This window comes from Phalacrocorax carbo, chromosome 13, assembly GCF_963921805.1.
Source record: "Phalacrocorax carbo chromosome 13, bPhaCar2.1, whole genome shotgun sequence".
NCBI lineage: Eukaryota > Metazoa > Chordata > Aves > Suliformes > Phalacrocoracidae > Phalacrocorax > Phalacrocorax carbo.
Window position 1 is genome coordinate 4,756,752 of NC_087525.1, and position 25,566 is coordinate 4,782,317.

Here is a 25,566-nt window from a genome sequence, read left to right on the forward strand (position 1 = left end):
CTTTCCAGGCAGCTATTCAACAGGCAGCGCTGGAAGGAGCGTGCGCGATGGAGGGAGCTGTGAAAAATGCTGGGCTGGGCGGGGGGGCTGCCTGTGGGATGGAAGCCAAATCCTGGTGATCCTTTTGCCTGCCCGAGGTCCGAGTCGGGCGGTGCTGCAGGGTATGAGTGCTCAGGCTGATGTCAAGGGGGGTTTGGTGGGAGCTTGGTGTTAATTAAGAGCAGGTTGGTCGCCAGGACAACATTTCCAGCGATGTTTGCCCTCTCATTCATCTTCTCCTTCTTTGGTAGGTGGAGTCGTAATGCCTTCCAGCTTCTCTTCTTAAGGGATTCCCTTGCGTTAATTCCCAAACACTTCACAGGGCAGAGACGATGGTTTCTTTTCCTTCCTTCGCGCTGTCGCTGCAGTTAGCAGCATCAGTGAAATGGCTGATTTCCTCCCCAGCGCCATGGGGATGGGGGTGAGGATGAGGATGGGGACGATGCAGGTGGTGTGGCAGCCCGTGCAGCTTGTGTCCTCTGACGTGCAGGGTTAGGCAGAAAAACTCATCACTGATGAGAAGGAACGGAGTTTCCTAGCCATATAAACTTGAATTGTCCCAAACATTGTCCCGAACTGGTGGCTTTAAACCTTCAAACATGCTTACAAATAGCAGATGATGATCGCATTACAATATGCAGAGGATGCCACAAGTTACAGCCCTTGTGTGCTTCAGGCTGCTGTAACATTACAGATGCCACCTTGAATGCCCTGGGACAGAACTGCCTGAGGCTTAGAATATTAGACGTTGCAAGGTGTTCTCAACTTACTTGAATCGTGGCCAGTTTGGGGTTTTTTTTGGGTTGGTTGGTTCCCCACCCCCTTTTTTTTCCCCACCTACAGGAGAAATTAAGGATCATCATACATGGAGAGGGTAATGAATCCATCCCAGCGTCATGGAGTAGCAACAAGGCACCCAGTTTACGTGGGATGCTTTTTCGCCTCGCATTCATGCGTGCTCAGCATCAGTCTTTAATGAGTATATCGAGTGTGTATGTACACGTATGTGTGTATAAAAACACACTTTCCTTTCCCCTTTCTTTGTTTCTTTGTGGAGTCCAGGCTGGCCTGATTCGGACAGACAGCAATGAGTTCTTCATTGAGCCCCTGGAGAGGGGGCAGCAGGAGACGGAGGAGCACGGGAGGGCCCACGTGGTGTACCGCCGGTCGGCCATCCGGCAGGACGGTGCCAAGCCACGCCAGGACCTCCATCCCGAAGGTAGGGGCTTCTGGAATCTAGCCATCCCCAGCAACTGGTAATGGCTCTTTCGTTTCTTGTGGGGGGAGGATTTCTCCTTCCACTTGCCCTCTGGCTCACACATCTCGCCCTATTGAGAAGAAAAGAAAGAAAATGCTGGGTTTTTGCTGGGAACGTTGAAATTCATCCAAATTTGGTTAGAATTGGATGAGTTATATATGAGTTAGTCTTCCGCTTCCTCAAAGAGGACTCGGTGGGTGTGATCAGGCCCATGGATGATCACATTGGCCTTGGGGTGGGAAGCAGAGTTGGGACTCATGAGCGAAGAGGTCAGGAGGAGCCAGACTTGGTCTGACCCGGCTGCTGACTGTGGCTTGGAGATGTAGGTGCCGCAGTCTTGTTTTAATAACCTGTATGTTGTGAACTGTGGCGTTGATTTGACTTTTTGACAGATGGTAGAAGTCCTTCCTTTTCCCAGCGTTCATAATTCATTTTGCTCTTCTAGTGCCTTTAGTGCCTTGTCCTTTTTTTTTTTTTCCCCTTCTTCTTTGCCTTGAAGGAGAAAATGTGGCTTTTTCTTTTTTAATAGCATCACTTAGCTGGGCGCTGCACTCTGCGCATAAATCGCCGGCTGACGTCCTCTCTCACCTGCACAAAGCCCAGCGCACCCAGAAGTGTTTACAAGCGTGGGGTCAACGTTGTGCAAAAGCACTCCCTAAACCTATTTATATTCATGCAGAGGCGTTAGCTTTCCCCGGTGTTTATTCACCTCTTGCGGCACCGTAATCAGCTCCCCGATTTTTACAAAAAGTTGCAAATTTTTCCAGGGCGCGCTCGTTGCTCTTGTAGCATCGCGAGCGGAATGGCAGCTGAGGGCTGCGACGGCACTGCCGGGTGATGGGGTGGAGGATGCTCTGGCTGCAGCTGTCTGCTCTCAAGGAGCAGCCTCCAGCTTCGCATGCGTCCTCCCCAGCTATCCACCACCTCCCCAGGTGTCCCACCACTACCCAGCGGACTATGTAGGACCGTAATCGCATAGATATGTCTCTCAGTGCTGGTGCTCCCAGTTCAGAGCCATTTCCCCACCGTAGAGCAAGCTGGATCAGCGATCCAGTTGGCGTTAAATATCCTATTTTTTTTTTTTCCCTGCTTAATTTATATATTTTTTGGAGTGTCACCATGGTGTCAGGTCACCTCAATGGCTGTTTCTTTTTCTGCCCCCTGTGCTTTGCTCAGTGACCGGCGTGCAGGTGGGCGATCTCCCCAACTCCCTGGAGCTGATGACGGAGCGGCTGGGGGACACGGAGCGCAAGAGGCGCCATGCCAGGAAGGACGACTACAACATCGAGGTCTTGCTGGCAGTTGACGACTCGGTTGTACGCTTCCACGGGAAGGAGCATGTCCAGAACTATGTCCTCACCCTCATGAACATAGTAAGGTTTGGCTTTGGGGGTCCATCGGCTCCCACCCCTCCCATGGTTTACTGCTCTTCTGATGCTGCAAATCTGTTTATCCTAGAAAAAAATGGGTTGGCAGAAGGGAAACGGCTGCAGGAAAGGCTGTTCCTATGCTGGAACAGCTGGATCGGGCATTTAATAGCTGCGGCAATTGGAGCAATGGAAAGCGGGGCCCTTTTATGTTTGTCTCCGTCATGTTCCCCTGGCCAACAGCAGGGTCCAGCGGGTTGGTTGCCGTCACTCTCTCTCACCTGAGTCCAAGAGCATCTTCTGTTTCTCCTGGCCAAGACCATCTCCTCCTCATGGCCGAAATCTCAGCAAATGCTAGGAAAGAGAATGGTTGTTGATTATTTAGTACGAAATTATGACATTTATTATTTATTTTGTAATTATGATGTTTATTATTTATGTTTAATAATATTTTCTGATGGGGGAAGATTTTTATAGACTTCCAGAAGTTTTTTCATGTTCCTCGGAAAACCTGTGCACCTCGAGGATTAGTCAGATGTGTTTGAAAAGGAGTTTGTAGCAGCTTTACAGCAGCCCCGCTTCTGCACCTCTCCTCACCCAGTGGTGCGGGGCAGCCCGCGCTGATTCCCTACACCACTTTTCTTTCCTTTTTAAGATAAAAATGTATGTATTCCCTGAGTCCTGAGAGATGTGGAAGGATAAATATTTATTCAGCTAGTCATCTTGCAGGAGATTTGCTCCCCCAGCACCTGAATGTCTGCAAATAGGGTCTGTGTTCAAAGATTTCTTTTGTGCACTCTCACATTTTTGTTTTGTTTTCCATGCTTTATCCTCACCTCTATTTATTTATTTCTATTTAAGTACTCTTCCATGGTCGTGGAAAGTGTTCAAAAGGCACCATCAGCTCAGGAATAACCAAGCTATAAAGGTGCTTTTGCTTTTCGGTTGCTTGTTTGTTTGTTTGGGCATTATTTCTGCCCTGGCAGGCAGGCTCAGAGCCATATTGCCAGTAACGAAGGGGAAATGATCCACGTAAGGGGTAAGGATTTGCAGGATTAGAGGCAAAGCATAACATAGCCAGTCCCAAATAGAGATGTTGGTTTTAAAAAGCAAATGCCTTCATTGAAGCATTTTATTCTCTGGTGCGTTATCCTGACACTCGTGGTAGGACGCTCTCAGCGTCCCTTAAATTCACTCTTGTAAAGTTTCTCCCCTTTGCTTATTAAATCCTTCTGCAAGGGGGGAGCTGCAGGGTTTCCCATTCTGACCCCGGGCTCTTCCCACGTTACGGGGGTCGGAGATGATGTCATTTTTCCTTTCCGATCTGGGGGGAAGGACGGTTTGAGCGCCTGGGGATTGTCAGCTCTAATCAAAAGGTTGGTTTTCAGGCGCATTTCATGGTTTCTACCCCGCGGGCAGGACTTTTCAGGGAGTGAATGCGCAGGATGCTGTGCTGGGAGAAGGGAGGACCACTGTCTATTCAAATAAAGGCGGTGTTGGAGACTTTAATGAATTAAATAAAGGGCGGGGGGGGGGGAAGCAGCATCAATAAAAGAGGGGAGAAAAAACAGGATAATGCATGCAACAAATACTTCCCCCAAGTATTATTTCCTTCTATACATTCTTTCCCCACCCCCTTCTTTCTTTCTGGTTTTTAGTGTGTTTTCTTTCCAGCTTTGCCATGACCTCTGTCCGCCTCCTCTTCCCTTGGCGCCGCCTCGTTTCCTTACCGGCTCGGATTGCCTTAAAATACCCGATTCAGCAGAAAAAAATGCTTTCTGGCCTGGATGGCAGAGGGGAGAGAGAGGAGGGTGCCGGGGGTTGGCGGGGAGGAGCGTGCTGGGACCACACAGCTGAACACTAATCTCATTAGTTAGAGGCAAGGGGAAGGAGGAGAGGCTTGGCCAGCCCTCTAACGAGGAAAGGACTTAATGAGCTGGGCTGGAGTATGCCGGGGAGATGCTGCATGGCAGCCAGCCGGGAAAGCCTCCAGGAGTTTTCCTGTCAAGATACATCCCAAGCAAAAGGGGCAGTAAGCTCGGAAGTTTGTAATGAACTTCCCTGGCCTTTTCTGGGGTCCCTGTTGGGTGCTGAGGGGGCGGTGGGACGCGTACCCCTTCCTGGTGCTGCGCAGGCTCGGCTTAACGCGGCACTGCTGTAGGGTCCTGGGGCTCTCCCCAAGACACAGACCCTTTCAGTAGGAACCTGGTGTCTGCTGAAGCTCAGTGATAAATGATTTGTCATGGAGAATTTTTTTTTTTTTTTTTTTTAAGAAAAATAACCTTATTCCATTGCCAGAAATGTGGTTGCCAGGCTTTTCATCGAACAGCGCTGGGTCCGTCCAGAGAAGCTGACATGAGGATGACTGCTCCTTTTGTGCACCTAAGAGCTTCCCTGCAGGCTGCCTTCCCCGCTAGCTCCCAGCCTGCATTCCCAGCCTGCTGCTCCCTTCTTGGCACGGAGGCTACACAGGGGTTCTGGGTCAGGCTGAAGTGAGTGGGAAACACATCCTTTGCCATCGCTCGCTGTGCACGCTGGAGGAAGCGCATCTGAGCATACCTCATCACTCCGAGCCGAGCATCACCGTGTCCACCCTAGCAAAACCTGCCCTCTCCCTGACGCTGGGCTCGTGGGATGAATATTTGGTGATGTGGCTGGGGGAAGCCATTCCCCTGTCTTGCTTGCTGCCCACGGCAGGGATTGTGATGCTATCAACGCAAAATTAGCGTTCCCCAGCCACAGCGACTGCTGTGTGCGAGGGCTGAAGGGTGGGAGGAGGGCTGGGAACCAGGAGGGGATCCAGCACTCCGTAATGGAAAGAGGAGAGGAAATGTTTTGTGTCCTGCTTTACTTTTCAGCCTCTTGTCATTCAGTCGGGCTCCTTGGTTTTCTTCTCTGCGCTTCATGCCGTTGCCCCTGATGCTGGCTGGGCCCCACTCAGAGGAGAACCTCAAGCCAAGCTATGGGCTCTGTTAAGCCTGGCCCTGGCATCAACGCGTTTGCTGGGGTTTTTGTAGGGTATCGCCCGTGAGGATGCGAAGGTACTTGGTGTTTTCCCATTGTTTTGGGTTACTAGGGAAACCCCGTGAGTCAGAGTCCTCTCCAGGCTGGGACTTGTCTGCCTCCCCTGTGGCACATCAGCCGAATTATTGTTCCCAAGGGCTGAGCGACAAAGAACGTGACTGAGACCCTGCGGAGGAGAGAAAAAAGTCACACCTCCGGCTTTGTTTCTAACCTGGAATTATCTGAAAGGCCAAGCCAGAGCGTGGATTGCTTGAGAGGCTGATTGACTGAGCTCAGTGCCATTTCAGGAGGGAGGCCAGTCTAAAATAATGGGCAAATTATAGTCCTTCTGGTGCATGGGTTTGTTTTGGGTGGTTCATGAGCCATCTCCTTGCTAACTGATAATAGCAAAAAATACTGATGCCTCTCTTACACATGTATGTGCTTTTTCCCACCCCCCTATATAGGCTCACGTGTTTGTTGCTATGTTTTTGGGACAACACAGCCTGTTGCGTAGAGAGCTGCGATAAAATCTAGAGTCTTGCTCTGCAGAGCAAACCTCCCCTTTCCTCCATTCCTCCATATTGAAAATGTGGCTAACGCGGCTCAGCCCTTGCAGAGGGTGGTGTGCATCCCTGCAGGGAATGCAAGTGCACGTAGCAAGCCCGGTAACGTGGTCATGAGGACTTTTGCCTTTGTTCCTGCCTCCTCAGCCCCAGCAAACAGGCTCGGGGTGAATCCACCAGCACGAAAATGGAGCGAGAGAATAAAAGAAAGGAGCTTAAAGATGACTTGGCTGTTCTGAGTAAGTGATCTGGGGTTTGGAAATGTCAGCTATTCCGCTGGTTTGGCAAATTCTTCTCGTGTTTCTCGCTTTTGTTTTCCTTCCCTGAAGAATGGCAAGGTCTAGACGTTGCCAGTGTGGTTTGCTGTCAAGATCTCATGTCTGGGGCTGCAGACGCGGGGCTGGCCAGGCTTGCAGGGACTTAGGTAGGCAGCCTTGCTCTCTCCCAGCGAGGGTCTCAAGGGGGGGGAGTGGGGCACGCGCTTTGCAAATTCACTGAGTATTTCAGAGAGGATGCATAGGGTTTTAATGTTTCTTTCATTCTTTGTAAAGCTCAGCATCGTCCCCTCGGCGTTGCAGGGCTGGGAGCTTTCGAGTTGCCTGCGGGGGCTCCTGTGGGCTGGTGGTTCTTGCTGGTTTGCTGTTAACACACAGCTAGCCTTAAGGGCTGGTCTTTTTTAGGAGAAAAAAAATCCTCTTTTAAATGAAGTAGGAGAGCATTTCTTGCCAGGTGACAGTATTATACAGGCTGGGCATCTAACCACGTGGGCGAGAGGGATAAGAAGATCTTTATCCCATCTGTCTTCAAGGATGTGGGTCCCTTTACTGGAGCCCTTTGCCGAGCAGGTATTTTCTGGAGGGATTTTCTCTGAAGGCATTGACTTGCTTAACGGCACCCGCAGGGGGGAGTTGTGCCAAGCCTGCAAACTTCTCTCCGGGCCCATTTCCATCCCCTCTGCCAGTTTGAACTAGCTCCAGGGTGGGCTGATGGGCAGCAGGCGCTGAGCCCTTCTTGATTTTTTTTTTTTCTTTGTTTTCTCAATCAATTATTTATATCTGGCTATTAAGGGAAGTCTGTAGCCTCGGGCAGACTGGTTCCACATCTGCTTTCTGAATTAACCGTAAAGGTTGCTGCTGAGCTGGTATCTGTTAGGTTCAGATCCCTGCCTAAATGCTGCCCTCCCCTAGACAAAATAGGGGCTGGGGTTTAGGGTTTAAAGCCTTTGGCTCAGAGGCTGGAGGGGTACCTAGTTCCTGCTAGCTGAAGGAGAGTGGGATTTAGCACTGCTTTAAAAGGAAGATCTAGGGGATTAAATGCCATCTTGGAGTAATACAGCTTCTTGTGCCTTAGTCCCTTAATAACCTGTTTTTAAGCTGCTCGTGGTCCTGCTGCTGTCCATAGCCGTTTCTCTAGCAAGGCTGAGGAAGGATGTGCAGCGCTGGGAGGGTGTTGATGAGTTTAGTTGCCAACGCCTGTGAAAAGTATTGCTGTTCCCAAATTTAGGATATTTTCTTTCTCTTGGGGTAGCTAATGTCGTCTGGGGGTGCACGGTTTGGGGCGGGGAGCTCTTCTTAGACTTGGGGGCTGTTTGCAGGCACCACGGATAAGAAGAGATGTTGCTGAGAGGAGGGCTGTGTGCTGGGTCAGCCGGCACAGAGCAAACCTCTTGCCCTGACAGCTCCTCTGCTCCTGCTCCTTCCTCCCCTGGATGCGACCCTCTTCTTCTCCCGCTGGCTGGGTCTGCCGAGCATCCTGCCAAAATATCCTGCGCAGCCGGGCAGGGAGAGGTCTGCGGGGCTCCCTTGGATGCTCTGAGTCACGGCAAGGTCAGGCAGGGGCTTCGATGGGAGCTGTCACGGGTGGAGAGGTCGCTAAGGCAGGAACACGGTTCATCCCCGTGCATAGACAGGTCCTCGGGAGCACGCGGCAGAGTGCTGGTGGGTGATGCCGAGGCGCTGACTGAAGCGGAGGCTTAATGGTGCTCCAGCTCCCGACAAGTGCTGGTGGTGAAGGAAAATGCGTAAAGATTTTGGAAAGTGAAGGGAATGGACATGTTTTCCCCCTCGTTCCCCTGAACTGTCCCCCAGGTCCAGCTCTCCGGCTCTTCAGGGCCATAGCATATTTTTCATTTCTCCCTCTTTCCCCCCATTTCTTGCCCTTTTATATTATCTCACGTGCGACATGCGTTAAGGCTGGAATATTTTTGTAAAGGGTCAGACTCCTGATGCGGGACTTCTCAGATCTGCTAATGTTTTCTCCAGGATGCCAAAGTGTCCTGCATCCCAAAACGCGAGGCTGAGCATGAACCCCCCCCTCCGGGGTGTTGCAGCTCCTTGCTGGGATGGATGCTTCGTACTTTGGTGGGACTGTAGGTATGAGTGATGTTTGCAAGCTGCAGTGCTGCACGGCCTTCCTCCCATCTGCACGCAGCTCCAAAAAAAGAGTTAGCATTGGAAGAAATCCGTCATATTCTCATTATTCTTACAAAAATGTCTTTAAAAGGTACCGATGCAGTGTGATGGAGCATCCCAACCACGATAAGCAGGGGTGAGCTGAGGATGGGCTGTGCAGCGTTATCTTTCCATGCTGCAGAAGCAATGACCCCACGGGGCTTACGGCCTCTGCACCCGAAGGGGTGCATTAATGGGGATGGACTGCTGGTCTATTTTGTTGATTTTTTTAAAATCAGTTTTTCTGCATTCAAAATGTGGCAGGCTCAGGACCTGCATCACCTCTGCAAAGCTCAGAGCCGCTCCGTGGGAGTATTAATTGTCATGGGGAGACATTAATGCTGGGTCTTTGGGTTTAAAAATGGCCTGAGTGGGTATTTCAAACAGAAGCACAGCCTATAAATTGGGGGGCTTGTAAAGCACTTCTGCAGGTTAGAAAATGGCAGGCTTGGGTGCAGGCAGCAGTAAAAGGGTGGTTGTCACCCAACCCTTGAGTTCAAATGTAAGCCTAAAAAAGCCAAGAGGAATGGGGAAAAAAAAGAGGAAAGGTCCATAAGCCTGGAAAGCTATGATAGAACCGAGGTAAATTATTCCTTTCTTGGACAAAGTTGAAAAGTGTATTTTAAATTAAACATTAATTCTAGTCCATATTAAAAATGGTTTTAATTTGACTTCCTCAAATTCTGCACTGAACCCCCGTTTGCGGCAGCGTTCATTTTGGGGACGTTTGGGGAATAAGAAAGTCTCGTTCTCTAAAGATCAGTGGGTTTTTTTTTGGTCTGAGCTGTATTTTCACATGTCCTGTGCAGGTGGATGAAGGCGGGAGCAGGATCTCCTGCGCTTGTGTGGGTTTATGGCTGCCCGCTCAGCGCCTCTCTCGGTGGCTGGCTGTCGCCACGCTCAGCTCATAGGGACCTTTCTCGTCTGGATGTTTTCTTCTCTGGGTAGCATTTAGGAGAAGGATTTGTTTATTCATCCTAGAAACGCAGAAGGAAAAGGTTATAGCTCCTTATTTCCTTTGCAAAGTCATTTTCAATCGCCGGCGTTGATAGGTATCTTATTGACTCATGAGCTCGCTCTCTTCTTGTCATTGTATTGTCTTCTCCTGGGGTTTCTGAAGTGCTAGGTCAACTTTGACTCACCGGTATAACTGAGTAATGCCCTTGCTTTGATACAATCGCTCACTGTTCCCAAAAAACCAGTTTTTCTTTCCACCAAATGCAAGGGTGCTGGAGTCCAAAGCGTTTCCTTCCATCTGAGAAATTCATACTCCAAAGGGGGCAATGGCTCATTGCAAGGTGCTCGGAGGTGGATGCAGCCCCCGTGGGAAACACAGGCCCTCCTCCATGCTGTTGATGGAATGGGTGATGTCACTGACCATCTGAGTCACCCATCCTGGGGAAATCTTGCTTATTCAAGCTTGGGTTTTTGACTTCATGGTTTTCACACAGGCGAAAAAGAAAAATAAAGCTGGGCCTGGGGGGAAGGAGATGAGATCTTTGCGCCTGGTCTTGTGCGGTCTTGGAAAGCGGGATGGGATGCTGAACGTGGGAAGGTGGAGGACTGGAAGGGCTTGAGAGCTGGGATGATCTTAACTTCTTCTCTGTTTTATTTCCCTCCCTTTAGGTGGATGAAATTTATCATGACGAGTCCCTGGGTGTTCACATCAACATTGTGCTGGTCAGGATGATCATGGTGGGATACCGCCAGGTAAGTACAGCACTCGGGCGTGGCGAGGAGGGGATGCTCTTCAGGCTGGCCCTTGCTTTTTGGCCGCTTTCTTGGCTTGAGCCCTGCCCTGCGAGGGAATGAGGGTCGCTGGAATGCAGTATAGGCACAGCAGGCAGCTGCCACTTTCCCAAGGCCGGCAAGCGTGCAGTGACACCGTGGCTTAGTGTCTCGTCACCATAATATTTAGCACTTAGGTAAGCCCTGGCTTGGAAAAATGTGGCCGTTCAGGTCAGCCATCGAAGTCCACGTGACAACTGTGCTGAGCAGGGATGAATTTCAACCCTGATCTGGCTGGCTTCTGGAGCCTGGAGGTCTGGAGAGCCCCACAGCCATCCAGCCCAAGGGCAAAGAGGGGTCCCTTGGGAGATGGCGGGTGGCTGCAATCAGCCTTTATCTGCTTGGTCTGGAGGATGGGGAAAAAACACTTGAGGCTTCCTCAGAAGCTCTAGGCAGTAGGTGATGGGGCAAAGGTGGCTTCCTAAATTGGCAGGAGCTGGGTATTAGTGAGGAGAAGCCAAGGCCAGGATCTCCTGTGTCCCAGCCTTGACTCAGCAGCCCTGGAAGGCTTCGCTGGCTGTCCTGCAGCTCTTGGGTGGCTTGGGCAAAGGCAGAAAAAGCATGGGAAGGTTTCATGTGGTTTCTCAGGTTACATTTATTTTTTTAAGGCTCGTTTGAACATGGCAGCCAAAAGATTTTCTTTAAAGCAATGTGGTTTGCTGTACTTTTTGTGGCAAGCCCCTATCCTACGCATGAAGCGTTCTAGCAAGGGTATTCGTGACTCAACATGGTGATGTCTGTGTGTGTGGTCCACAAATAAGCCTTATTAGGCCTTGGAGAAATACCCTGGTTGTTACAGAAATCTGCTTGGCTGGCAAAAACCCATTGCCTCCTAGAGACCCAGGGGTGAGCAGACGTTTGAATCCAGGCGAGATCTCAGCTCACCACTGTTTAGGTCTGATGCTTCCTGAGCGAGTCCTCCTGTGGCTTCTTGTCTCCCACTTCGTACTTTGTAGGATAAAACCTCTGTGGCTTCCACTTAAAGGCCAGGGGAAGGGCAGTATTTCTTACCTTTCTTACTGCTGTTGCAGCTCATCAGGTACCTACCTGAAATCATAATTTATTTCATAGACCATAATTTATTTTATAGAGTGTAATTGTGCTAAATGGTAATCTTGAACAAAAAAAAAAAAGATGAAAGACAAGATGACTGCTATAAAACAGCCCTGGACACCTCCACCTATTTCCTATTGGGGTTTCGGTCTCTGTGGGTCGAGTTTTACAGGGGAGCATTGCTCTGCTCATTGCTGAGCATCAGCATCCCGTGATGTGCCGACGAGGAGCCCGTGCAGGATCTGGGAATCTGAATCCTCTTTGCTTCCCAGCTGCTCTCTCCTCTTTTATCTACTGCTTCCCCGAGCACTTGTGTGACCAAAGAGTGTCATATACCCTCCTGTACCAGACCACATCCATTTGTGGGAATGATTTCCTTTTGTGGGAATGATTTCCTTTTGTGGGAATGTTTTCCTTGCTGTTTTTAAATAAAAAAAAGGCGCAAGATGCTTTGCAGATGCAAAGCAGGGTGTTGTTGCTTCTAATGATAGAGAAGCACTGCTTAGGAGTCTTTCCAACCCCAAAACTCTTGGCAGGCTCCCTCTCCCCCACTAACTTCCCCATTTTTCAATTTATTTTTTATTTTTCCCTTTTTTTTGTTGTTTTTTTTTTTTTAATTCTTTACCCAGTCAGTCAGCCTGATAGAGCGAGGGAACCCATCTCGGAGCTTGGAGCAGGTCTGCCGCTGGGCTCACTCGCAGCAGCGCTCCGACCCAGAGCACGCCGAGTACCATGACCACGCTGTATTCCTCACCAGGCAAGATTTTGGTCCTGCAGGTATGCAAGGTACTGTATTTATCTCGATCAGGTATGTGCAGTTTGCTGGGGGAAAGCCAGTGAGGGGAGAGGATTTCTTGCAAACACAGTCTGTTTCTTGGCCAGCAAGGTCCAGAAAAAGGTTATAAAAATTGGTATTTTTTTTAAAAATGTGAAGTAGAAGAAAATTAGGATTAATCCAGAGCATCAACCTGAACAGATTTTAAAAAAAAAAATCATCTTTATTCATTCTGCCCTTACTTTGGTTTCATGCACCAATCCTCCCCTTGTCCCAAAGTGCCCTAAAGGGCTTAAAAATAACAATAAAAAGATGGAATACCACAGGAAGCTTCATGGTGCCAATCAGTCCTTTCTGTCCCCTGGAGGACCCTTAAAACCTGGTTTTACATGGGTTGGTTTCTTGGCTCTCTTAGGACTGGACATGGGAGCATTGAGTAAACCCTGGGCCAAAGAGGAGGTCGTAAGGAGGGATGGCAATAGTCCTCTCACCGTCTCGGTGCGGAGGCTGCGCTGGCACGGTCTGAGAAGTTAGGGACCAGGCAAAAAAATTTAAAAACTTGCAGGAAAAGCTTCTGGCATTTCCCGGCTCCATTACAAATGCAGATGCTTTGGTGGCATTATGAGAAATGACTTTTGCCAGTTCTCCTAAGCCTGCTGCCTCCCAGTTGCCACCTCCTCCTTCCCACACTGGTGGCAAGGTCTGAACTTCCCATCAGGAGGCTCCCTTTGATGCCACAGACGTGCTGGTAATGCCACACTGATCTGTAGCAAGAGCCCTTCTGGTGCACATGGGAGGAAGGAGGGGTGGAAAAAGGAGTCCTGTCCTCGTCTCAGTTACCTCCCTGAAAGGGGTCCTCCCTGCAGCAGGGTGTGACCCACAGGAGACATCCAGCTGGAAGCCCTCTTGAACGTGCTGTTGGTCGTCAAAGAGCAGAGCTTGGGTGGTGCCAACAGCCTCCCTGCTGAACCATTGACCTGCCTTGGGCACTTTGTCCGGAGTCGCGTGGCAGCGTGGGTGAAATACCAGGTTTTGTTTCATTTTTCTAGACCCTTCCTGGCAAAGTGACTGTGTCCAAAGGTGTTGGTGAGAGGACCTTTTTTGGCATGTTGGCAGAAGGGGGAGACTGGCTGCGCTCCCCCTTGGTGGGAAGGAGTTGTGAGATGATGGAGTAGCCCTGCTCTAGGGATGCTCACTCCAGCTCCTTCCTGTTTTCCCTATGGATCTGGCTCCCTGCTTTTCACATATCTCCAGGAGGGATGTTTGCTTTCCGCAGAAGTCCTCATGGCTGCCGTGTCCTTGCCTGGCTGTGTTGCATGTCACAAGGTGTGGGTGCTCCTCACCCATCAGGAGCTGCCTTCTTATGGGGCTGCTGGAATAGTAACACTTTGCTTACTCTTGCCTCCTTTCCTCGAAACGATGTCCTTTTAGCTCCATATCATCCCTTTTCAGCTCAGGCCTGTATGCAATGAAAGACCTGACCACGGCACCTCCAGTACTTGCTCATGGCGTGTATGTTCATAAGTAGTATCTAAGTGGCTTGCTGAGGTGACGGCAAATACCTGCTGGCTTCTTTAGCCACCGTGGTAGGGTGTATGTGCCAGTTGGGAAGCATCTTGCCTGCTCGGGCGGGTATGGGAAGCATCTGCCTGAAGCTGAGCTGAAGGCAGAGGTGGTCCTGCCCCAAAGACCCTACAGCATAAATGAACGAGCTGGGAGAAAGGAAGCCTTTGAGGATGAAGGCCTCCAAGTCACAAGGACATAGGAGTGGAGCCTAAATGTCAAGCCCCTGCTTAGCTTCATGCCTCATCACTCCTTACAGTTGTGTGCCCAATTAGCAACGGAGACAGGGCTAAACCCGACTCATTAACCTGTGCGGTCCTCTTAGCCCAGGCTATGTCCGTGGTCTGTGCCGGCAAGTCAGCCGTGCTCCATCACCACATCCCCACCAGACACGGCTCATACCTCCCCCGGTGCTGTGTCATCTCCCCTTGGCCAGCAAACCAGGCCAGTGTCTGGTCTGGCGAGGCACTGGTTAAGCGGAATGCAAGTCCTCGCAAAGCGTCGCGGCCTCGTGGTGTAGCTCTTCTCTGCTGTGGGTCCGAGCTGAGCCCTAAGGAGGTTCACAAGAACTTCTCGGTGCTGGCAACAGCTCTGCTGGTGGCACCTCTTGATGGGGGTAGGAGAAGTCATGGCCAACACAGAGAGATTTTGGAAAGCTGATGTAACTGTTGCTTTGGGAGTCGAGGGAAGCTGGAAGGCAGGAAGGGGAAGGGCCAGGAGGGGCGGCTGAGCTGCGCTGCCCTTGCCTGTGGGTTGCAAATAAACCTCTGCTCTTCAAAGGGGAATGCCTCTCGGCGGTGGACAGATGGGTTGTAAATTATTAATTGCTGCTGAACCCTGTCTAAACCAGAAGAGAATGCCATGTTCCTCCGCAGCGGGCAGGCGCGGAGGGTCTTCTGGCCCAGGCTGAAGGATGCTTTTGCTTAGATTTAATTTGTTGCCCTGTAATCACTCATGGTTGGCCTTTGAGCAGGTGGGTGGTCCATGCAGAAGGTCAGAGAGGCTGAAAGCAGGTAGGAAATGTCCATAAAGAGGGATAAGGTGCATTTGGAGGAAGCAAGAGACTGGCTGTGTCTTGCCGGGATGGCGAGGACATGCCGCCTCTCCTGTGTGTGTGTCTGGCAAGCATCTGCAAGCCAATCTAGTCTTTACCAATGAAGTATTTTCCAGGTAGTTACTTCTCACCATCGTTCTCCTGTAGAGAACCCTTTATACTTCTTCCAGTTCTCACTGGGGTGTTAATTATGAGAGACCAGTGTCTGCCTTCCTGAGCATCCACCTTTTCATATTCCTGTGTCCCATCCCCTCTCCAGAGCCTCTTCAGTTGGGAATGCGTCCCATTTTCATCCTAGACAAAATATATTTGCTCTACCCTTGTACAGAAGACTTTCCACATCTTTGCACTTTCTTGTGGAAAGTTTCATGGGGGGGGGGGGGGGGGGGGCAGAATCTTTTATTTATCCAGGATTTGACTTAAACCCAATTATCTGACTCTTTCTCTCAAGCTCTTAGTTTGGCCTGTTACCTTTTCCTTTTGAGTGCAGGGCCCACTAAGCATGTAATTTCTCCGCTCTCTTAAGGAGTTTTAGTTTATTTGTTCATAGGAGTACATCTCATTGCCCACTTGAATATGGGGAAGAAGAAAAACAAACACTTTCCCCAGTAAATAAAACCCCAAGTGTATTTACTGAAGCTGCTCTGAGAAGATCCTTGTCACCGTGGACGTTTCTCTGAAGTCACGTGGTGCTTTTCAGGCAGAAGCGAGCTTGCTCTGCATGTAATGAGAATCGGGTATTTAATTAATCTTGGGCTTTTTTGCTTGGCAACTTGGGTTCACCCGACTTCTCCTTCACTTGGAGCACAGGCAAAAATGCATCTATTGCTTCCCACAAAATACCGCGTGAGTGAGCCTCTCAAAGGTTTGTGTCTGGGCTTGTTTTGAAAAATTAAATTATTCTGACATGAGAAGTTTCTTTTAGAAGTTCCAGTGCAGGTGGACACCCTGGAAAATCTCCACTCAGCTGATAAGTATCGAGGGAAATGCTCGCCCCAAACCCGCTTGCTTTTGCCTTCTGCCTGGGGTGATGGTAACTTCTGGGTGTCTGGCGGTGCAGCAGCAACCCGTCCCTTGTCCCGTCAGGCATCCAATCCTCTCAGCACAGCCACGAAGTCAATTACTGTTGACTTTAGGGCAGAGCTGTAGGAAACTTTTTATTTTTGCTTTAATCTCTTGTCCTTGGCCAGCGGCATGGTGCCGGGAGCCACCCGCTTGTTCAGCTTAGGAATTAAGCTGAGTACAATCACATCGTTCTTCTCCACCCGCTTCCTGGGCGATTAATCGTGAGTCGCTGGCTTGGTGCGGAGCAAGTGGCACACAAGGGTGGTGGCACGTGGGCTTGGTGGACCCTATATTTTGGCTGGGGTGTCTGCAGGAGGGCAGGTGTAGGGGTGTGCCTCTACCCTCAGCTCATCAGCACCCCTCTCCTGCTCAGCTCAGCCTTCCTCTTGGCTCACTGAGCTTTCCTCTTCGAGCATCACTGTCCCCAGGGCAGAGTTATCCAGCATGGTCCTGCCCTGCTTTTGCCTCTCGGACCTGTAAGTCCTTCCTTCACTAACTTCCTTCCCCTTGATGCCAAAAAGGGTCAGTCTTTAAAAAAACAAAAGACAAAAAAATAGAAAAATTTTGAAAGTAAATTCTAGAAGGTGCCAAGGAATTAATTGAATTGGGCAGAAAGGATGTGAGAAAAAAGGAAAATAAACCGAAATCAAGATGATGCATTGCTGGATGGGTAGGGGGAAGGCTTCCCTGCCCACAGCTGCCCCACTGCACTGCACTTGATCGAGGGCTGGGGGCTGGGGAGGTGCATGGTCCTCCCCGGCTCTGTCTGGCGGGGGGGTGCCCCCATGCCTGGGGCTTGTACGGGTGCATGTGTGGGAGCATGGCGGGGGTGCCCTGGAGCCTGTGGTGAGTGAGGCTGTATTTTTGGTGGGGCTCTGGGGGACATGTCATGCCTTTCGTTCTCTATCTTCCTTTCTTTTTAAAATTTTTTTAATAAAGAAGAACACGGGAATGCCATTTCTGGCCTGGGAGGCAGTGGTCACCGACACTGCTAAAGCATCCGTGGGTCCCTTGGCTGCCCTCTCGCTGACCCAGGTGCGTTGGCGTGAGGGCAGAGAGATGCTGACGAGCCTCAGCGTAACCTCAGCCTGCTTTTGGCACTGGCAGCCGGGATGGTCATACTGGTGAGCAAGTCCTTGGGCTGCCATCCAAGTGACTTGGGCAGCTCCTCCTCTTTGGTGCCTTCCTCTTCTTCTCCTGTTGCAGTGAAGCCAGGCTGTGGGTTTGTTGTTGGTTTGTTTTTTTTTTAATTTTCTACTTTCTCCCCCCGCCTCAAAGGTTTTCTCTCTCCTCCCTCCCTCTCCCCTTCTCTCTTGCCCCAGGCTACGCGCCGGTGACAGGGATGTGCCACCCACTGCGCAGCTGCACCCTCAACCACGAAGATGGCTTCTCCTCAGCCTTTGTCGTTGCCCACGAGACTGGCCACGTGTAAGTCGGGGGGGCAGAGCTGGCCGCACCCTTCAGTGTGTGGACAAGTGCGGTTGGTGCCCCTTCCTCTGCAAAAGGGGCTTCCCGCTGGTGCAGGCGCGCTCGCCGCCGCGGCCTGAAAGGGCTGGTGTAAATCCCCCTCGGAACCTGACTTTACGCTGACTTTTCCCGCCAGGTTAGGGATGGAGCACGACGGCCAGGGCAACCGCTGTGCCGACGAGACTGGCATGGGGAGCATCATGGCGCCGCTGGTCCAGGCTGCCTTCCACCGCTACCACTGGTCCCGCTGCAGCAAGCAGGAGCTCAACCGCTACATTCAGTAAGTCCGTTTTAATGAGGAGGGGATGTTCTTCCCTTCAGACGGCGTGGCTGCCTGCGTTTTGTACCCAGCAGCTCCTGCGTGAGGCAAGCCGTGGTCAGGTCCCCGCTGGGATTGCTTCTTTTGGCCAGAACAGCAAAAATGGGTCTTTGGGAGGTTGTTCTCCCTTTTTCTTCTATTAACAGCTTTGGTTCCTTGTACAAGTATGAACTGGTTTTGGACTGTGGAGGCTGGAGACAAATAGGAGCCTGATAAAAACTGAAGAGGTCAACAGAGCAACTGTTTGAGGATTTCTGCTGGTGGAGCCCAGATCCAGATCTCAAATATTTTTGCCATTTGCTTTGGGCAGCCTGTGTGGTTTAGGCTATAAAATGTTCCGTGCTGCCTGAAAAAAAAAGGTGTAGAAAGAAGTCAGCAGCTTTCTGTGCATCAGGGCCAAGGAGGAGCAGGAAAGCAGTGGTGGTACCCGCTAGTGCCAAGGTGCTCTGTCCCCTAGCGAGGTGCAGGCCGGGGAGGGATGCTTGTCTTTGGGGGACTCTGCTGTGGCAGGGTGACCCTGGCTGGATGCCAGGTGCCCACCAAAGCTGCTCTGTCACTCCCCAACTCAGCTGGGCAGGGGAGAGAAAGTAGAAAGACAGGCTCATGGGTCGAGATAAGGACAAGGAGAGATCGCCCAGCAGTTACCATCACAGGCAAAACAGACTTGACTTGGGGAAATTACCTTAATTTATTAACAATCAAATCGGAAGAGGGCAATAAGAAATAAAATCAAGTCTTAAAACACCTTCCCCCCGTCCCTCTCTTCTTCCCAGGCTCACCTTCACTCCTGATTTCTCTCCCTCCTCCCCACAGCGGTGCAGGGGGATGGGGATGGGGGTTGTGGTCAGCTCATCCCACGTTGCCTCTACTACTCCTTCCTCCTCGGGGGGGACTCCTCACACTCTTCCCCTGCTCCAGCGCGGGGTCCCTCCCACAGGAGACAGCCCTCCAGGAACTTCTCCCCCGTGGGTCCTTCCTAAGGGCTGCAGTTCATCACAAACTGCCCCAGCGTGGGTCCCTTCCAGGGGGTGCAGCCCCTCAGGAACAGGCTGCTCCGGCGCGGGTCCCCCACGGGGTCACAAGTCCTGCCAGCAAACCTGCTCCAGCGCGGGCTCCTCTCCCCACGGGGCCACCGCTCCTGCTGGGAGCCTGCTCCGGCACGGGCTTCCCATGGGCTCACAGCCTCCTTTGGGCACCCACCTGCTCCGGCGTGGGGTCCCCACGGGCTGCAGGTGGATCTCTGCTGCACCGTTAACCCTCACGGGCTGCACTGGGACAGCCTGCCTCACCATGGTCTTCGCCGCGGGCTGCAGGGGAGTCTCTGCGCTGGTGCCTGGGGCGCCTCTACCCATCCTTCTTCACTGACCCTGGTGGCTGCAGGGCTGTTCCTCTCACATTCTCACTCCCCTCTCTGGTGGAAGTTGCTTTTGCAGTTTTATTTCCCCTTCTTAAATCTGTTCTCCCAGAGGCGCAACCACTGTCGCTGACGGGCTCAGCCTTGGCCAGCGGCGGGTCTGTCTTGGAGCCGGCTGGCATGGGCTCGGTCAGACGTGGGGGAGGCTTCTGGCAGCTTCTCACAGAAGCCACCCCTGTAGCACCCCCCCCTCCCCCCGCTACCAAAACCTTGCCATGCAAGCCCAATACATCCAAGCAGCCGTTTTTTTTTGCTGAAAACATGTTTTTCGGTGGTGAGTAGTTAGCGTCAGCGCCAAGAGAATTCAGGTTTCTCTATCTGAATCTGGAGAGAGGGCTGGAGGTGAGGGAAGGGGTGAAGGAGGGAAGTCCTTTGTGTCTGACTCTGCTTTCCCTCTGCCCTGCATCTCCGCAGCTCCTACGACTGCCTCCTGGATGACCCCTTTGAGCACCAGTGGCCTACGTTACCCGAGCTGCCGGGCATTAACTACTCCATGGATGAGCAGTGCCGCTTCGACTTTGGCGTTGGCTACAAGACATGTACGGCGGTGAGTATGGGGCCAATACAGGTTGCGTGTCCGTATTGCCCCCCTGGGACCCCCAGCCAGGTGCTGCAGGGGTGAGGAGGGGTGCTGCGAGCCGGCCGGGGCTCCCCGCTGCCATCCCAGCCCAGCTCCTCTGTGCTCTCCAGTTCCGCACCTTCGACCCCTGCAAGCAGCTGTGGTGCAGTCACCCAGACAACCCCTACTTCTGCAAGACCAAGAAGGGGCCACCCTTGGACGGGACCGAGTGCTCTCCAGGCAAGGTAGGGGCTGGTCCTGCCTGGTTCTCCCTTGGGAGGGGACAGGGACACGCTCGGGGGCAGCAGTCAGCGGCGAGCCTGGTTTTTAGCTGGTGTTACTCCTTATTTTGCCCAGTTTGTGCTCAGGTGAGGACTTTGTTTTCCTTCTGATCTGCGTCCTTCCGCAGAGAAGCGGGGCTTGTTTTGTCACCTGGCAGAAGAGTAATGATGTCATTGTACATCCATCCTCGTGATGTCATCAGGCTTTTACTTCAGGCTCTCTTAGCGTGCTCATTAGCACAGTATGAAAGTGTGGATATGTTGGAAAAGCTGCCGGCCCATGTAGGTTTTGTGGGTGGTTCTTTGCCAGAGAATGGAAGGGCACAAAGTATCCACAACTTCTGATAAGTTTCTGCATAAATCCCAGCAATCTCACTGAAAATGCTGCCTCCTCGAGTGCTTGAATGGCTGTTTGCCAAAAACTTCCAAAATGAGGCTTTTTGAATTGTGTACAGGTGTGTTACACGTCACACTGACACGAGGCTCCAAAGGACCGCAACATCTGGACTGGGGAGGTCCTTCCTTCAGGCCCATGATGGGCACAGGCCGGGCTTTTCCCAGGGCTGGAGTTAAACCCCGGGTCTGGGTGCCCATGGGGTGACACTGCCGCTCCGTGCCAGGCATCGCGTGCATGTGTGCCTGGGAAGAAGTGCGGAGCTCTGGATTTCATTTACCAAAATGCCCAGCATCTTGCTGCTGTGCTCCGCGGAAAAGTTAGGGTTCATCCCCTCTGTGCCAGCGGGGGGACATCCCCAGGGCTGATCCAGTCCCGGACCCAGGTGTAACTCAGTGCCTGCCCGAGTTTCTGCATGGGGAGGGAGAGGCAGTTTGACTGGAGAGAGAAAACCAGCCCAGGAACTCAAAAATTTGGTGTTAGGGAAAGAAAGGGATTTGTTTTGCAGCAGGATCTTTGCGTGCCCCAAGCTTGTGCCTTCTGCAGCCTTTTGCTTGAGTTTTTGAGCACGTTTATGCAGCTGCAGGCTCTTCTTACCTGATCCAACACATGGATGTGTTGGGAGCCTGCCCCACTTATCCCTGCTCCTCTGCTGCATTTTCTGCTGCGAGTCCCGGCCGTGGAGCTGTGCTGGGCTCTCAGAGCAAAGCCACGGGCTGCTTGTGCTCTTGGGTTGGTTGTGAAATGATGCAGCTTGCTCATCCCCAGACCAGCCTGGAGGGTGGGCCTGATGCCCCACGCCCAGGGACCAGTCCCGGTCCTGCGTCCTGTGGGAGGGACATGCCCGAGGGCATGGTGGAGGCACCTTCCTCCTGCGCGTTGCAAACTGTGAGGCATTTTGGTAGTGGTGTGGGTGTAGGGGGGCTCTGCTGGTGCTGGGCGCTTTGGAAGAGGCAGGCATTGAGCTCGCCTCTCTTCCTCCTCCTTTCCAGTGGTGCTTCAAGGGTCACTGCATCTGGAAGACGTCGGAGCAGCCCTACAGCCAGGATGGCAGCTGGAGCTCCTGGTCCAAGTTCGGCTCGTGCTCCAGGACCTGCGGGGGAGGCGTGCGCTCGCGCAGCCGCAGCTGCGACAACCCGCCGTATGTTTGGCCTCTGGCTCCCTCCTTTTAGCAGGGATAAAGCTGGAATTGGCCAAGAGCCAGAGGTTCCTCGCTCTTCCCCTTGTGCGCCTGGTCGGCAGGGATGGGGACATCGGCTCCTTCCCGGGCTGTGCCATGCATTTGGGTGATGAGCTGTGTTGCGTTTGAACGGCATCCCCCCTGGCTAATGCTCTTTTAACCCACCCACTTTATTTTCCAGCCCAGCATACGGTGGGCACCACTGCCCGGGAGCCACCTACGAGTACCAAGTGTGCAACGCTGAGGAGTGCCCGGGGCCCTACCAGGATTTCCGTGCCCAGCAGTGCTCCAAGCGCAACTCCTACTACACCCACCAGAACAGCAAGCACACCTGGCTTCCCTACGAGCATCACGACGGTGAGTGGTGGCGGGTCCTAGCACAGGCCAAGTTGCCTTCCCTCCCAGAGGAAGCCACGCTGGTGACCAACACCATGGGATGGGGACGGCGCCAGCTGCACAAATGTTGGGTTGTGGAAATCTCCGGTGCTGGAAACAATTGCTGGGTGTGCAATAAGCCAGCACCAAGCAGCCAGGTCCTTAAAATCAATCTCTTGTGCTTGCCTTCACATGTCAGGTAGAGAAACCCAGTAACTGCTCTGGTTCCTGCTGTCCCAAAGCACGGCAAAGGTGGGCCGAGAAGCTCAGCCCATGTTAAAACCTCTCCCTGCTCCTCCTGCACTAGTAAGAGGAGAAGCCCTGTAAGCGTAGCCAAAGACAAATCCGTTTGTGCTACTTAAAAAGTTTTATCTCTGCTCTCCGTTTTCTGGCGTGCAGAGGAATTGTTTTCCTTGGAGGCGGTGGGGTGCCGGCGCTGCCTGCTCGCTCCTGGAGCCGCAGCGGGGAGCGTGCTGCTCCGGGCTGGGCTGGGAGCCAGGGCCGCCTGCCAGGCTTGGCGTCCCTGATGCACGCAGCCAAACGTCTTGCGTTTCAGTGTCACAGAATCACAGAATCACACGGAGCATGTCCAGTCCAGTTGCCTTCTTTTAATTTCCCAGGTGTGCTGGGCCAAAGTGCAGGCTCTTGAGCAGCAAACGTATGTGGCAAAATAAGGCACAAAATAGCCTGGGCTTTGGAAATCTAGCTGTGCTCAGCGGTACAAGCTGAGATGGGTTTATATTTTCGGTCACCCTAATCCATTTCTTCAAACCCTTTTTTCCACCACCCCCCTTTTCCCATTTACTTTTTATTTTGCCACAGATGCTCAGAAGTGTGAGCTGATCTGCCAGTCCGAGGGAACGGGGGACGTGGTGTTCATGAATCAGGTTGTTCATGACGGTACCCGGTGCAGCTACCGAGACCCCTACAGCATCTGCGTCCGGGGCGAGTGCGTGGTGAGGAGCTGACGGCTGCTGCGTGACTGTCCCTGTCCTTTGACTGTCCGGGAAACATGATGTGCATCCCTTTGACCCGCCACCCCTTGGGGATGCATCTTTCAGCCCGGGGACTGACCCTGTGGGCAGCAAAGGGCTATGGGGATGGTGGGGCGACAGGATGGGCTGCAGGGATGTAACCCCGTGCTTGTCTTCTCTTCCCCACGGGTGACAGCACGTCGGCTGTGACAAGGAGGTCGGCTCCCTGAAGCAGGACGACAAGTGTGGGGTCTGTGGGGGGGACAACTCCCACTGCCGGACAGTGAAGGGCACACTGGCCAAGACCCCCAAGCAGCTGGGTGAGTGGGCTGGATGTGCTTGGGCACAGATTCGGTCAGGTGTGAGCGGGTGTGTGTCCAGCCGGAGCAAACCTGTTCTTTCTCTTCCCTTCATCCTTCCTTCCTCCCTCCCTTTTACCAGGTGTTTTGAAGATGTTTGAGATTCCAGCTGGGGCACGGCACCTTCAGATAGAAGAGATGGAGCCGGCACCCCACAGCATTGGTGAGTATGCGATAGTTCACCTCTCCCTCCATCTGCTACCTGTTTCTCAGCCCTATTCTGAAAATTCCCACCCAAAGGGTCTCATTTGGGTCACTCCAGTCCTTCAAAGGAAGTGGCCAGAGGAAATGATGTTGAAATGCCTCCTTTCTCCTCCAGCTGTTAAGAATCAAGCCACGGGTAACTTCATCCTTAACGCCAAGGGCAGAGAAGCCAAAAGCCACGTGTTCATTGAGATGGGCTTGGAGTGGGAATACACAGTTGAACATGGCAAGGAGAGCCTAAAAACCAGCGGTCCTCTGCACGAGGCCATCAGCGTTTTGGTAAGCCTGGCTGACACATCCTCTGAGGGTGTTGGGGATGACCATCATCCATCAGTACAGAGAGGGAAGGTGGTCTGAGATGGAATGTAGGAGGTGATGGAAGGACTTTGCTTGAGAAAGGACGTAGGGTGACATGTCATTAAAACCAAGGAAATGAGCTAGCCCAAAGCAAGGGGCAATGAGCTGCGTGCAAGACTGGCATAAGGATGCACTGCTCGGGTGTTTGCCTTTGAGTCCAGCTGTACTTTGCTCTGTGCAGTAACTGCTTGTGACTCCACATCTCAGTTTATAGAATCATAGAATCAGAAGTCTTTTCAGACCTTAATAGGATCAGCAAGTCCAACCGCCAACCCAACACCCCCAGGCCTCCTAAACCATGTCCTGAGGTGCCACATCTACGTGTTTTCTGAACACCCCCAGGATGGCGATTCCCCCAACCTCTCTGGGCAGCCTGTTCCAGTGCCCAACCAGTCTTTCTGTAAAGACATTTTTCCTAACATCCAATCTAATCCTCCCCTGGTGCAGCCATTTCCTCTCGTCCTGTCACTGGTGACTTGGGAGCAGAGACCAGCCCCCCCCTCACTCCCGCCCCTCTCAGGCAGCTGCAGAGAGCGAGAAGGGCTCCCCTCAGCCCCCTCTTCTCCAGGCTAAACCCCCCCAGCCCCCTCAGCCGCCCCCCAGCACACTTGTGCTCCAGACCCTGCCCCAGCCCCGCTGCCCTTCTCTGGACACGCTCCAGCCCCTCAAGGCCCTTCTTGTCCCGAGGGGCCCAAACCTGAGCCCAGCACTCGAGGTGGGGCCTCACCTTGTTACACCAGTTAAGCTGGTATTTGGGGGAGTTAGGGATTGGGTTCCCTGGGCACCCAGGGAAGGATAGGTCTGAAGTCCCCCTGTCCCTGTGGCTGGCACTGGCTTGGGCATAGGCTGTGGTCCTGCAGGTCAGAGGAGAGGCCAGGGGCATGTGACCCAAGGCTGGAGTTGGGATGTTTGGGCAGCGTTTTTCTCCACAACTGGAGAGATACGTTCCCGAAGGGTAGACTGTGTGTTCAGAGCCCACCTAATCGTGTGGGAGGTAATAACAGGCTTTGTTTCTCATACTCTTGTGTGTACTGGTCATTGTTCACTTCTTTTTTCTTTGATAACCTCTTCTTCCCTTCCCTCTCCCGTGGCATCACTCCTGCTCCTCCCCGCTCTCCGATTGTCCTCTCTCTGCCTGCAGGTCATCCCTCAGGAGGAGGAGGAGGAGGAGGTGAGAAGCAGCTTGATGTACCGGTACATCATCCACGAAGACCTGCTGCCCATGATTGGAAACAACAATGTCCTGCTTGAGGAGATGGATTCCTACGAGTGGGCCCTCAAGAGCTGGTCTCAGTGCTCCAAGGCATGCGGAGGAGGTAGCTTTCCCTTCGTAGCAGCCTACAGCGCGTGCTTGGGAGGATGCTTGCGTGTGTTAGGCAGCCTGCGAGCCCTCTGGGGCACCTCTGGCTTGGAAACATGCAGATGCTGTTTTAAAGTGTTTCTCCCCAAGATCACACATGGCAAGGCTTTAGACCTGGTACTGCTTGGAGGCCTGGTTTTCTTCTCCACACCCATACCCATGTTGTTTCATCCCTGTAATACCACGTGGGAACCTGAGTGTTAAAAACCATTATTGCAGAGCAGTTTAGGTGAGCATTTTAGCCAGATTTCTTATGAAAACAGGCTTATGCAATCACGTATGCATACCTTTGTCTGTCTGTCCATGTACCTGCTATGAGGTTTTAATTCGTTGGCTGTTTTT

At 52.3% G+C, this 25,566-nt stretch overlaps 1 protein-coding gene across 4 annotated transcripts in view; it reads left to right on the forward strand.

The window, feature by feature from the left end:
• Positions 1-25,566, forward strand: part of ADAMTS14 (ADAM metallopeptidase with thrombospondin type 1 motif 14) — a 39,733-nt gene that overhangs the window by 7,467 nt on the left and 6,700 nt on the right. For 2 of the 4 annotated variants that reach the window (XM_064464625.1, XM_064464628.1), the window contains exons 3-17: positions 1,102-1,258; positions 2,474-2,670; positions 10,310-10,393; positions 12,154-12,310; positions 17,304-17,409; positions 17,585-17,728; positions 19,596-19,728; positions 19,872-19,985; positions 21,408-21,556; positions 21,777-21,952; positions 22,793-22,926; positions 23,141-23,264; positions 23,386-23,466; positions 23,623-23,786; positions 25,006-25,180. In XM_064464625.1, the coding sequence (XP_064320695.1) occupies positions 1,102-1,258; positions 2,474-2,670; positions 10,310-10,393; positions 12,154-12,310; positions 17,304-17,409; positions 17,585-17,728; positions 19,596-19,728; positions 19,872-19,985; positions 21,408-21,556; positions 21,777-21,952; positions 22,793-22,926; positions 23,141-23,264; positions 23,386-23,466; positions 23,623-23,786; positions 25,006-25,180 (2,095 nt within the window). The remainder of the gene's footprint in view (positions 1-1,101; positions 1,259-2,473; positions 2,671-10,309; positions 10,394-12,153; positions 12,311-17,303; positions 17,410-17,584; positions 17,729-19,595; positions 19,729-19,871; positions 19,986-21,407; positions 21,557-21,776; positions 21,953-22,792; positions 22,927-23,140; positions 23,265-23,385; positions 23,467-23,622; positions 23,787-25,005; positions 25,181-25,566) is intronic. The other 2 variants (XM_064464626.1, XM_064464629.1) reach the window with 2 other exon arrangements.